The 13833-nt window shown below is 37.7% G+C and overlaps 1 protein-coding gene across 3 annotated transcripts in view; it reads right to left on the reverse strand.

The window, feature by feature from the left end:
* Positions 1-718: 718 nt before the first annotated feature.
* LOC118244500 (cytochrome c oxidase assembly protein COX16 homolog, mitochondrial) overlaps positions 719-13833 on the reverse strand; it is a 44129-nt gene continuing 31014 nt past the window's right edge. For 2 of the 3 annotated variants that reach the window (XM_035539538.2, XM_035539537.2), the window contains exons 3-4: positions 13366-13428; positions 719-1086 (exon numbers count right to left, since the gene is read on the reverse strand). In XM_035539538.2, the coding sequence (XP_035395431.1) occupies positions 970-1086; positions 13366-13428 (180 nt within the window). In that variant the 3' untranslated portion in view covers positions 719-969. The remainder of the gene's footprint in view (positions 1087-13365; positions 13429-13833) is intronic. The other variant, XM_035539536.2, reaches the window with a different exon arrangement.

A 13833-nucleotide genomic window follows, 5' to 3' on the forward strand; every position in this document is an offset into this window, starting at 1 on the left:
AATGTTATTTTACCTTTTAGGTAAAAAAAGAATAACAAAACAATGAAATTAATTTCCTTCTTTTCTAGTTCTAGCAGAGCTTAATGCCCCTATATTCTAACTTTTTAATCATTTCCTTATAGCATTTAGATTGCATGTGACATATATCTTGCAGAGACAAATAAGACCATACCTCTGTGAGTTCCCAAGGGATTTACACATGGGTGTCACTGGACGCTCTGAAACTAGAATCTGTTCATCTGTGCTCTACTGCTCCATTCCCTTGAAAAGGAGTTTTACAAGTTAGGCTGAGAAGCTCCAATGCAAACGTCCTGCCTGCACAAAAGCATCAATAAACCAATCACAAATATCTGCCCATAGCTAAAAAAATATTATTTGACCAATTTCCAGCTGACACTCTGCACATGCCTCTGCACAGACAAGCTCCTGGAACTGAAACACAACAATATTATTTAGCCAAAAATGGGCTCACTGTTCCTGAACAGTTGATATGCCTGTGGAGTCCCTTCCAAGCTTAAGAGCTTGAAGTCATGCAGGAGCTCTCTGAAGCAACATTTGTCTGATCACACACATCTAGATGACAGCACTGCTGTTCTCGTTGTGGTACTGAGAAGTGACTCTTGAAATGATATCTCTCGCTGAAGCACCTCAGTTTTAAACAATAATTGTTGAAATGGAAAAGGAAAAATCTGATATACTCAGTAAAATAATCAGCTGTTGTTTTCTGTTTGTGTTTTTTTTTTTTTTATTGAGAACTCTCACATACAGCCTGTGGAACTGTGCAAATGGATGCAAACAAAGAGCTTCATACAACATGGTGCCTTTCAGGTTGCTCTCAGAGTTATACACACTGCCATGAATTGCTCAGAGCAATACTGTCCTCCCATGTCTGTTCCTGACAGTGGAATAAAAAAAAAGATAGTCCAGCCTGAGACTTTTTTCTGTGGGCAGCAAAGTAGGCTTGCTCGATCACTCTGTCTTGAGACGGGCAGCCTCCCGCCGCTGCTTCTGAACAGCTCTGGAATCTTCCCACAGCTGGGGTCCTCTGATGTTCTCCCAGTTATCCAAGTCAGATTTTTCCATTTTCTGCAGATAAACATAAAAAACAGCTGCGTCACTTTGACGGCTCCATGATTTAAAATAGGTATTATTATAAATTGTGTTCTTTTTGCACAAGAAACAGCATCACCACTGGGCTGATGAACTTTCATCCACCCTCCAAAAGTTATTCAACAAGGAAAAAAATTGGGAATTATCCACACAGCAACATCAATGACTAAGGTAGGCATTACTGCTTATCAACAGATAAGAAACATGTAGAACAGGAATACCGACATCTGAACATGACTGAAGGAGGTATTTTGTATTCGTTTCCAGATCAGTTCTTCACCTGCAAGTCTGCCTACTATTGAGGTAGGAGTGAAAAGCATTGGCATAGCTCAAACAGAAGATCATTATAAGTGACCTGAAGTTTCTGTCAGCACAGACACAAAGCATACTGGAAAAGAGGAATCATCTAGCACTAAGAGCCAGTAACAGTGCAATCCCCTCCAACCCATGTGGTTTTACATTGAGAGAGCTATGTGATGCTTTCTACTATTTAGTTTAATAAGGCAACTAACTGTCAGAGATAGGTCATACATGGGATATGCTAACTGGCCAAGCTGTCAGATACTTAAAAACTAGCTAGATTTTAAATTAAATCCTTGCCTATTCCTATCATCCCCAGTCAGAAGGGGCAGTGACTGGAGTCTTTATCTAGCCTTAGAGGTACTCAAAAAGGAGGAACAGGAGCCCTCCTGATTTTACCTACCAAGTGCTGCTGTTGAGGAAGACAAATTTATGCTTCACCTCCACAATCCTACTAGCAGAGATGCAGAAACCTCTTCCCGGCAGGCACAGACCTCAAGTCTTGCATACCAGCCTGCAGCATGGGACGCTGCATCAGACAGGAGACTGAGGAGGGGTTGCACACCTCTGCTGGAACCAGGGCTATTCCGCATGCTAGTGAATAGGGCAATATTGCATACCAGTAATGCAATGTATTACCAGCACTGCAGTGGGCTTTAAACCTCTGATTCGTCACTAGGGTTTCATCTCCACAAGTGCTGTAAAAACACACCAGAAAATACTTAACCCTGGCCTGAACTTGTGATCTAATTTGCCTACTATCAGTCATCCAAACAAATGGCAAATACTGAGGGACTTGAATAACAGTCACAGAATAATTCAACAGCTATAACAGACCTGCTACTATTAGTTCATGTTATGTAAAAGTTTTCTGTCACTTCTACAACTTGTGGAAATTGCAACAAGGTTAATCAGATATCAAAAGAAATTAGGCAACGTTCAACAGAAGATATATGAGAACACATGCACAAACACAGGAGACTTTCACAAGGTAGGAACAACTGAATTTTTCATACAATGGAGTTGGCACAGATCTTTCTGAAGAATTGCCTTCATTATTTTATACATTTTATGATTAGCCGGTATTTGACTTCAATGAGAAAGGATCTGAGCTGCTATAGGAGGAGGGAGAAGGAGGGTGTTTAGGGAAGGTACACATCATCCCCTGCATCAGCAAATATCCACTGTGCAAATTCAAAATTTAACACCTGTTTCAAATGGAAGCTTCAAAGAAACCACACTGAAAATAACCTTGTGCTTTAACAGAAGGAAGGCATGCTGGTTTTATTAAACACAAAGGTACCACGCAGCTGTGAAGATCTAAACTATTCCCAAAGGTGTTCAGCTCACAAAGTCTGAACAAGAAACAACATTTAAAATATATACAACAAAACTTGTAGTACCCAAAGATAGACTACATAAAGAAGTCTATCAGAACAGATATGTATACTGGAGGTCTTTATCAAAAGTTTGTATTAATCTGCCCCTGAAACTTCACAGAGGCATAGAGGAGGCAGAGAGGAGGTTTGTTCAAAACAGAAACTGCACAATCAAAACTGCACAATCTAAACAAAGACAAGAAAGCATTTTGGCAGCTTCCAACTGAAAGAATAAAGGTACTTGGAAAACACACTGTGATATGACAGAATAAAACAACCATGGTTATGCACAGTAAACGGAATTGCCTCAAACTATGAACAGATGAATCTATTTACAGAGCTAATTTTTGTCAATTAAAATATAAAGAATTGAAGAGTCTAAAGAATACAGAGAGAAACTATTTTTTCCTTTTTATTCTCATATTTATAAAATGAAGGTACTTCTTTCTCTCTACCAATTAGGTGCAGCACATGCTGCAAAGTTACAAAGCTCCTTTAGATTGACTGAACTATGCTGTATAGTGAGAATTCAGGCAAGAAATTAGTGTTTTTTTTCCAAATGAAGTCAACCTGACTGGACGTTTTTAATTTTTTGTTTTAATTATTTTATTTTAACCATCTGGACTCTGACCACCTAGTTTCACAGAGACATCACTTAAATATGGTAAAACTACTTCAGCTTCTACTAAATTGAAATCCATATGAACTGGCAATCTTAAAAGTGAAAACCTTTTCCTCCCAGTTCAAATGTACTAAATAGTCAATCATCGGAGACTACAATGAAATGTAATCAGATCAGACCAGTACAATTTTCCCTACTTGTCTCAAATAGCCCAAGGGATATTGAAAATTAGCTGTTTAAAGTAAGATCAGTGTAGTCCATTAAATCTACTGATTCACTTCCTAAATCAGCTAAACTGCCTCTTAAAAGTACAGGACTGACAGAAGCTGTAAATCCAAGAAAAAATGCAGCTATGCAGGCAGGCAGAGTGAACAAAAAAGAACATTCAACTGTTCGCCACACACTTGACTTTTAAAGACTTTTGTTAAACAGTTTGCATGGCACAAATGCACCAACAAAGAGAGAAAGAGAAAGATCACTGCGGAACTGCAGGTTCAAATGCCTTGCTGGTTAGTAAGTATAAGCCATAATCCCCTGTCAGCCTTACAATAAAATACTTTTTTTTTTTTTTTTTGAAGAGTTTGACTTCCACTTTTGCAGGATAGTCATCGTGCCACAAGAAACAAACTGAAATCTGCAGAAATTCACTTTGAGCTATTGGTGTTTAGGTGGAGTTAATTCAAGGTTGCCACCTGCAAGAACTGTTTGGCTTTCATCTGTTTCCTGCATATGAAAGGGGGAATAAGAAAATCCTGTTTACTGCCTGGCTTGATGCAATAAATTGTGCAATGAGCACCGCAGACAGAAATGACTCCAATTCAAAGAGACAATTATTTCCCATTATTGTAGTAAGTAACCCCATTTGCAGATAAAAGCTGAGCCAGGGAGGAACATCCTCATGGCTGAGAGAGACAATGAAAGATGTGCATTAAACCCGGCTGTTCTTGCTGCAGTGTCAAAACAGCCTGAAGACCATAAAAGATAGATCGAGAAATTGTTCTGACACACAGATGTAGAGGTGCAGAATGAAGGCTAACAATGTATTTGCTATCTTGTGAGGGACTGCAAATCACAACTTTATCATCATTTATGATCTGGCCTTGTTACTATTCTCTTCTTACAGCTCTTTCCCAGAGCCATGTCTCTGACATATCATTTTCTTAATAAAAACTTAATGTCACTCACTTTCCACAGGATGTGACATAATTGTATATTTAATTATCTGTGATTAGTGCTCCTCAGATCAAAAATATGTATTTTTTTCCAACTAGAGAATGCTTAGCTTTTATGTTATTAATACATAAGCAAGTTACGAAATAGAATGCTGTGGCTAGAATTAATTAGTTTTGTTCAGTAAGGGAAGAAATGTAGGGTGGTTTTTTTTGCATGTAAGCATCCACAGGTTTGATTCTCTTTTTGGCTTTGCTAAAGACTGGCAAAGAAACTCAATGAAACCAACAGAGTTTTTGTTGCTGCCTTCAGTGGGACCCAATGCCACTCACCTATGGCACAACTAATTAATTTATGGTAAACTCAGTTAAGAGACTCTTTTTCCTTAGATTACTTTCCCCTTAGACCAATTCTGCACTGTGTGGGGCTGTGCTCCAAATCAGAGAAAGTGAACTAGATTAGGAGAACAAATAAATACTGTTTATGAATTAACTCTATTTAAGCATAAGACTGCAAACACTTGAACTGGCACAGCTGAAGGAATCACTAGACAGACAGCAAACAAACATCTTTTGCTGGCTACGTTGCAAAGCTTTGTATCACAGAACTGCACCACCAATTTCTCTGTGCATCATTTTCCCAATTTGAAGAATGAAAACAGTACTTGCCTCCATCTCAGAGGTGTCATAGAGTTTAATTAATGTTTGTAGAGTGCCCTCATAGCCTTGTGTGAAGGTGCTACAGTGATACAAATTACTTAATAAACCAAACAATTAAGGTACTTTGTTAGACCCTTATGGTTACACAGTCTTGAATTTTTAAAGTAAGAGAAAATAGCACTAGACAGATTTTTATCAAAGAATTGGGGTTTTCCATGATCTCCACCCTTCTTAAAATGGAGAAAGTCTTAAAAACTGCACTAAATCTCAACAGATGACCCAATACCATTTATGCATTACACCTGCACACCATCCAAGATGAACTTCTGGATTCAAAGGATTCACAAGCTCTATGGGTAAAGTCAAGAAAACTCAAATCGCACTGGTCAGTTACTTTTAGCTTATCTTCTTTTCTTGAGCAAAAATGAAATTCTGAAAGAGTCAACCTATAAAGAATAGCATGAGTGCAATATTACACCTTCAAGATCAAACATCTAAAATTCAGCAAATTCCACTTTTAATTTTAAGCAATGAAATACATGTAGCATAGCTTCCATTTCCCGTGTACCTGGAAGTTTTACTGATCTATGGTTAACACCCCTCAGGAAGAGAAGAGCTATCTGAAGAGGTCTGTCCTCATTTCTGCAGCAGATCCATCTAGCAGAGGAGCAGCCAGGGATGTACATCTGGGATGTGTGGAGGTTCCTTTTCAGCTATATAAAGCTGAGCTTGGTTGAAGGGGATGTGAGACCTTTTGCAGTGCAGGAGCACAGAAGAAGCAACAAACACCACCTGAAACCTCCAGTTCTGTGGCTAGGAGGAAGAGCATACGGATTTCTATAGCACATTTGTTGAAATGATGTCTACGGCTCCCTGTCTGGAGCCCACAAAAGCCTGCTGAATTTTTTAGGCTGACAACACAGAGAAGGTTTATTTCAAACATCTTGCTTGAATGTTTTTAAGCAAGGACAATTGTTTTCACTGTGTGTATAAAGTTTGGCACAATACATCCTTCTAATAATTTAAAAAATATACTCTCAAACAAGTAATCAAAAAAGAGATTTACAAGGATCAAAACATATCAGACTTGTGAGTCACACATGGTTTTTTTTTCCCTATGAAAAGATCTGAAAAATAAGTTTTTACAGGTTCCTTATGTGAGAGAAAAAAAAAAGCTGTGATGAATATCAGAGGAAAGGCTAAGAGACTACCACAACAAGAAATGATCAGTTGCCACTGTGAAACGCCTAACAGAAGTGTGTGGGTACAAGAAAAGAAACAACTAGAGCAGGTTTACAATAATAATGTCAGATTAAACTTAAATCCAGGCCACTCAAGGACTACTTCAAAGTAACCATACTCCTTCAAATCAGCAGCAAACCGTATTAACTAGTCTATCTTTCTGAGAAGCTGAGTTAAATATTCTGCCTCTCACACGCTGCCGCCTCTGTCCTGGCCTCCACTAGCTCAGGTAACATACAGAGGTATTGTAGGTTAGAACTTCGTTTCTCATCTACACTTTCCTGCTGATTTTCAACTCGTCCGTCTTCCAGAACTTGCTTGTCAATTTATATGCTGAAGCAGAATGCTTTTCTCTTTGCAGAAACTGTGGTTTTGGCTAGCTGTTATCAGAGCAACTTCAATACTTTCAGCCATAAATAGTTTTTTCAGTGACATCAATGGTGATGTCACATTTTTGACTTTTGTTATTGGGAAAATTCATTTTGGAAAAAAAAATCTTCCCTTTTTCTCTGTGACTAAGATCCCCTGTCTGTTTGATGAGGACAGTAATATAGGTGTTAGTCCCCCACTGTATTGCCAAGGACAGTAAAGCTGTTTCTCAGCAATACTGCTGAGTCCACAGCAAACAAGTAACTTGCAAATAAATCTACCTTCATTCTACAAATCTACCTTCATTCTGTCTGAACCAACAGGTCCTCAAAATTAAATAACCAAGACTGCTGTACTGAGAAGGATTGAGGCACCTAACTAAATTTTTACAAGAACGAAGAGGAGATTTTAGAAGGTAAAGTCTGGGGTCTTTCTTTGGTTGGAGAAGACCTGTCACTTCTTAAGACAGCATCCCACTCTCTGACAGTAACTTGCCACTGCAGAGTACATTTGTACAGTACAGTTCTGAGCATTAAATAAAGATAGATAACAATAACTTGAGACCAAGTAAAGAACATGTGAGAATTGTTTAACAATCTTCTGAAGTATTTCAAAATATAGCTTGTGTCCCTACGTGAGCATCGCAGAAAGTACACTTGCAGTCACAGAATATTTCACATAGTGTTTACAGAATGGACAAAAAAAAGGGCTAAGCAAAACAAATGTGAAGTGGCTTATAAAAAGCTGCTTTGCCTCATCGCTAAGACAAGAGCTTCCTTAGAAACTATTTGCTTTGCTGCACCCTCTTTAGAGGCAGGCAGTGCAAGGAATGTACACAGCCTCAACTGTGCAGCTAAATTCCCATACAATACATTGAAAGTTATTTTGGATATTTTATACCAAGGATCGAATGATTCACCACTAGGGGCCCATTAACATGAGAGATGTGCTTAACATCTCCATCTACGTAGTCAGCTGCATAGGGAAACGTTCCCAATACTGCCTGGTAGGAGCTAGCAGCATCCCCTAGGACAATAACTGAAAGAATTCAGTCATGCTGTGTCGATGACACTTTCCATAGTCAAACCCTTCATGTGTGTGTGTGAGAGAGAGAGAGACAGACAACACACAGAGTTGGCTCCAACATGCTAAGAGCTGCTCAGTTCCTCTGGGATTAAAAAACCATCCAAGGAGTGCAACAGCTGCAAAGATGTCTATTTTGGAGAGAGGGCGAGGAGCAGAGATTATTTGTTACAGGCATTTGCATGTCTCGATCAGGTTTGCTGCCTGCTTGCACTCCTAGCTGCTTCACTTTGCTTTTTACAACTATGAGAAATCAGTGTCTTCTTATGGGGATAAGGGAAGTGCAGATGCAACACACATGAAAGAAACAGCTCACGGCTACAGAAAATCCTGTGCAAAGAGATATGCTAGAAACATGACTAGAAAAGAATTTACAGGTCTGTTTAATAGAGATGAATTCCAGAAATAAGACTGGTAAAAAGTGATGTCCCATGCATGTCCCTCAGGAGGCTATGTGTCTTGCTTCCTGGAAACTTCCACAACTCTTCCCAAGATCCTATGCCATACCCACTCAGAATAAAACAAGTAGCACAAACTATTTTAACTAAAATCCTCTCCCTCTCTTGGCCACGGCAGTCCCCACTGATGACAAACTAACACCATTTTGTTTGTCTCTACAAAAACAGAAGTGATGAAGACTTATGGTGAAATAAAAATTCTCAAGACCATTTTACACGTGAGTAAAGTGAAGTGCAAGCAACTTCACCCTGGGCTTGTCCCAGACACAACCCAGAGGACAGACAGAACCCATGGCTGACTGGAAGCAGCTTTTCTTAACAACATGCTGACGAAAAAGAGAGCGTGGGGAGGGTCAGAGTGATTAAAGGAAGAAAGAACAGTATCTCATCCTCATTCAGTGTCACAACTTTGGGCAGATTTTTTTCACCACCATCTCTGACCCCTCTCAAACAGCTCAAGGCAGTTAGCCACCAGTATCTAGCTCAGACATTGAAGTTAATTAGTCCAACAGGTTGATCTGTTAATTCCAAAACAACAAAATCAGTAATCCTCTGGTACTGATAACGGCAGCAACAAGGTGCTTGCAGATTTCAGCCACTGGTATTCAGGAAATACCTACCAGAACCATCCTCGTGTCCATATACTCTACTATATCTGTTGATTACTAAAAATTACTATGTCACTACAGTGTCACTTTGTGAAAAAAAGTTTCACCCATTCTGCTGTGACTACAATCCCCCAAGTCAAGTCAAATAAGCATTAAGCATTTTGAATCATTTTTACAAGAGCTTATTCAAATGCTATTTTCTTTTACTCTTAAGAGTGCAAATACACAGGTTATGTTCCCAAACCACCTCTCCATACACTGCTTTTACTTTTTGAACTGTCCCAGATAAACATTTTAACACTGAAATTACAACACTTCTGCTGTAATTCTCAGGACAAACATTTACATGTTTGTCCAGAGCTAATGTTGACCTTCTGTGATCTATCATATTATGAAGAAAAAAGCCTGCTACATATTCATATACTTTAAGTCAAGAAAAGGGTTCTCTAGCCTGGCTATGCACAGAGCAGCAGATTCATTCACTTCTCCAATGCCAAGATCAACAGCTCACAACCACTTGAAGAAAACTTTCTAAAATTTTGTAGATTTGATATTCTGTAAGACAGAGAACCCATTTTTTCTTGCTGTTATGTTCAAATGATGTTCCTCTCTGTTAATAATGGACATTACTTCTAATTTTAATATTTTTGCTGCATTAGAAAACTTGTCAATAGCTAGTACTTTTTTCTTATGAATGTATATACATATACACAATATAATCAACATTCTTTCTGGAAAAAAAATGGAAAGATACATTTTAATTTTTTTTAACATTCTGGTATCTTTCCATTTTTTATTTTTTTAACATTTCCCATTTTTTTAACAAATAACTGGCTATTTTAACAGGTACTTTGCTCACCTAAAGCGCCCTGCTTAACAAGTAATACAAACAGGTCTCTGCATCTGTCTGACTGTACTTTTAACTACTTCAATACTTTTGTGTCACTTGTACATTAGTAATGATTTCACAGTTTCTTCCGGACCACTGAAAAAAGTACTCAATATTGCCTAGATATGTCAACTTGTCAGCTTACTTAAAAGAAAACTCTCTGATGTCCTTTTATCAATCTTCTCTACTTTATAACTTCTCATTTGCGATTTCCATAGAAATCATTTTACATTTATAATTTACATTTTTTACCCCTCTGCCTTCAATTCCCATTGGTTAAAAACATATCTGATTCAAACCTAACTGATTTTTCCATTGCAAAATGTTAATTCTGTAGATTACTAATACATTCTTTTTGAAATTGTTTTTATTTGCTTGAAAAACCATAAACAATTTTTTATCTTAGGGTCTGCTGTAACTGATTGAGGCCACATTTTTTAGTGTACTAGACCATTATTTTCACAAAAGTACAGAAACGAAGTGCTAGAATAAGGAACGTTCATTTGACAACACATTTAAACCAACAAATGTATTGTGATTGTTAGACATCCACGAGAAAGTCTGTTACTCACCACAAGAATCAGTCCTTTATCTCCCTCTTTCAAACAATATTTTTGTGCTTTCAAATGAAATACTCTAGGCTTTTGTCACAGGTCAAGCACCTGACATTTTTTACCATGTGTTCTACAAGGCACAGCTCAGCAGCAGAACTACATTCCCATTAGTATCCGTGTCACTAGTGGACAGAGCCAAGATTTATTAGGCAAAGGGGAGCAGCAAGGACTAATTGGCCGTATGAGGACACATAAGCATGTGAGAGGAATACATAAACAACAGAGAACACATGCAAAGGTAGCTTGCTCCTTTGGCACATCCAAAGACACAAGATAAATAGCATTATTAACAGATCTGAGATATAAGAAAAGCAGTATGTATTATACATGCAAATTCACTCTTGCTCAAAACAGTATACTTTCCAGAAACAGTCCTCTATGAAAAAGGTACATTTTGTATAATTTGAGAGAACAGTATTTAGTAAACCAGAAGGTAAAAATGTCTTAACGTTAATTTCCTCGCAGTAAATTGATGATACCTGTGATTACATCTTTGTTCATCACCATCATGCTGAAGACCAAGTGCAGACTTCAAAGTTTGAAATATGAGAAATGTTTTTGGCTTTTGTAATAAGCCATAAAGATGTATGCTTTAGCAGAAATTACGACATTCCAAAAGAATCCAGTATTTATTCAACATAAACATTTCTGTAAGGACAATAAGATAATTTTTAAAGTCTTGAGTTGGGGGGGCACAGGCAATGGACATCGGCACGCATCATGCAATCATGCTTCCAAACAGCTGGCGTGGTATCCTCAGTAACAGCTGCAGATATAATGCTAATAATATTGTAAAATAATGCTTCACATATCAAAACAGCAACCTTTTTTTTTTAACTGCCCTTGATCTCTTACTATGCTACATTTAGTAACAGCCACTAGTGTTATCCTCCACTGTGACCTAAATATAGAATTATAAGATGTTCTTAAGAGCTGCATTTTTGACAAGTAAAGGAATAAAGATGAGGGGGAGGAAAAAAAATCCCTATACTGGTACACGAGGTCCACAGAAAACTGCTCTCCTAATGTCAGCAGTAACTCCATGATTGGTTAGATTTTGTCTACCAGAATAGAGAGGTAATATCGATAAAATCTGTCAAAGACTCACACAGGGCCTGTGGAGTACCTGTCTGACTGCTGAATTGCTCCTGATTCCACCAGTTTCACTAAAGCAAGAAATGAGTATGCCTAGTGCTTGCAAGTTGGTGCCCACAGTACAGTACACATTGAGATTAGAGTCAAAACAATTATCTGAATCTCTTCTAGTTGCGTGGAAATTTAAATCCGTTTGTTTCATTGAACTGGTCTACCCTCTATAACACCCAAGCACTACTTTAAAAGAGTTGCAGCATGGCAACTCTCTGTGATTTAGATTAAGAAAAAGTCAGATTGCTTCTGTCACTTCTGTCCATCAGGAAGGAGCCTCATTACCCAAGTAGGGTTGTAATATGTTGTTATGCTACTTGTATTTTATTACCATCGATTTCTCCATAAAGCAGATCCAATTATGGTCATTAAATATTACCCTTCAACTATTTACTTATCTTGATGGAAAGAAAGCTAACCATATCTGAATACAGATCAGTTGAATTTGTGGTTAGGTAGTGAGTTAAACAGAGGGGTGTGGTTTTTTTTTGTTTGTTTGTTTGTTTTTTTACAGCTTGTGGTTCTTCCATATAAATAAATCAGAATAGCCTTATAGTACATTATATGGGAAGTGAGATACAGAGTAACTGCAGAGGTGATCAGAACTTAATGGATGTGTGTGTTTTGTGTTTCCAGTTGAGCTTCCCACATGTACTCATAGATCAACTATTTGATTTCCAACACCATACAACACAGTTCTTTGTAGAGCGAGGATGGTCCAAAATTATTTGCAATAATGGTAGAACATTATCATAAACCTGGGAGGTAGGTAGATGTTCTGCAAAATTACATACATAAAAGTGCAAGAGAAAATTTATTTTTATTTCACAGACGAATCACAAAAGAGGAACGTAAAAGAAAAGTTTTATTAGCAAGACCATGTACTTTAGACGCTTAAGTATGAGAGCTATGGATGCAATCACAATCAAGATCTTGAAAGGCCTGTGACAGGAATGTTGTATGGGAAGACAAAGAAAAATCTGTGATCAACATAAAGACCATGGGGATAGATAACATGTTACCTGGATATTTGATCCATGTAATTTAAAAACATTAAAAATTATCAGAACTACCTCTGATCTTTTTTTTTCTGGATACAGGGAGGGTTTTTTTTTTCAGTTTTCCTAACAAGGATTTTTGTAGGCCTGAAGTTTTATGAAACTCTGGATATGAAACTGGCCAAAATAGCTGTTTTGGAGCTTTGTAATCTTTGAAGAAAGTTGTTGAAAAAAGAAGGAAATATTTCTCTATAAAATTTTCTGAAATTATGAAAAAGTAATGGCAATTGTTTCAAAGCTACATAGAAGTTTTAAGAAGCGAGAAATAGTAGCAGGCAGCACATCAAGTACGTTGATCTTTAGCCTGAAGTACAGAACATCAAAATCTATGTGGTAGAAGTGTTGATACATACATATACATATTCCATCCGAGTCCAACATCAGCTCTACTTTTATAGACTAGGTAAACCACGGACATAGTGGAATTTATTTGTACCACTGTACTTGACACCTGGACATCAAAGCAAAGCTGTGTTCAGAAAGAAGCACTGCATGTTCAAAAACCTTTCTTTGCATAAAACCTTGTTTTTATTGGACATCAGTGAGTCAAAGGCAGATGGCTGATCTAATTTTAGATAGGGACAGATCCACCCCGCCAGCGGCCAGTGTAATCAAGGGTAGTCAAGGTTATGATCCCCAAGCAATAGATTTATTTTACCTTATATTCAGATTCCAGCGTCACATTGTTCTGTTTTAATTTTTCTTTCAAAGCAGGATCAACCTGTAAAACAAACAAAGACATAGCAAAAAACGTTTGCTTTTAAGAACTTCTAAAAGAAACCTTAACCTCGGATAAACAAAGTATTGGTATATGTAAATCCTCCGCTATTCTAAAAGAGTATACGTGCTGTCTGTTCAGACACCAGTATGATGAACACAGTGTAAGAATTGGGCTCAAAAGAGACATGTCAGCAAATCAAAAAGGAAACATTTATAACTAGCCCTGTACCTGCATTACATCTAATATTTAAACCTGCATTTGGTTTGGCGATTTCAAACTAATCAAAGCCTTAACAAACAAAAGAGGACCAGTAAAGAGAAAATTGCCATCACTTTACATATTTTACTGCTGAATGGTATGCTCAGTGAGTAGGCACACAATATACTCTGCTTTACAAAGTCTATA

Source organism: Cygnus atratus, chromosome 5, assembly GCF_013377495.2.
Source record: "Cygnus atratus isolate AKBS03 ecotype Queensland, Australia chromosome 5, CAtr_DNAZoo_HiC_assembly, whole genome shotgun sequence".
Classification (NCBI taxonomy): domain Eukaryota; kingdom Metazoa; phylum Chordata; class Aves; order Anseriformes; family Anatidae; genus Cygnus; species Cygnus atratus.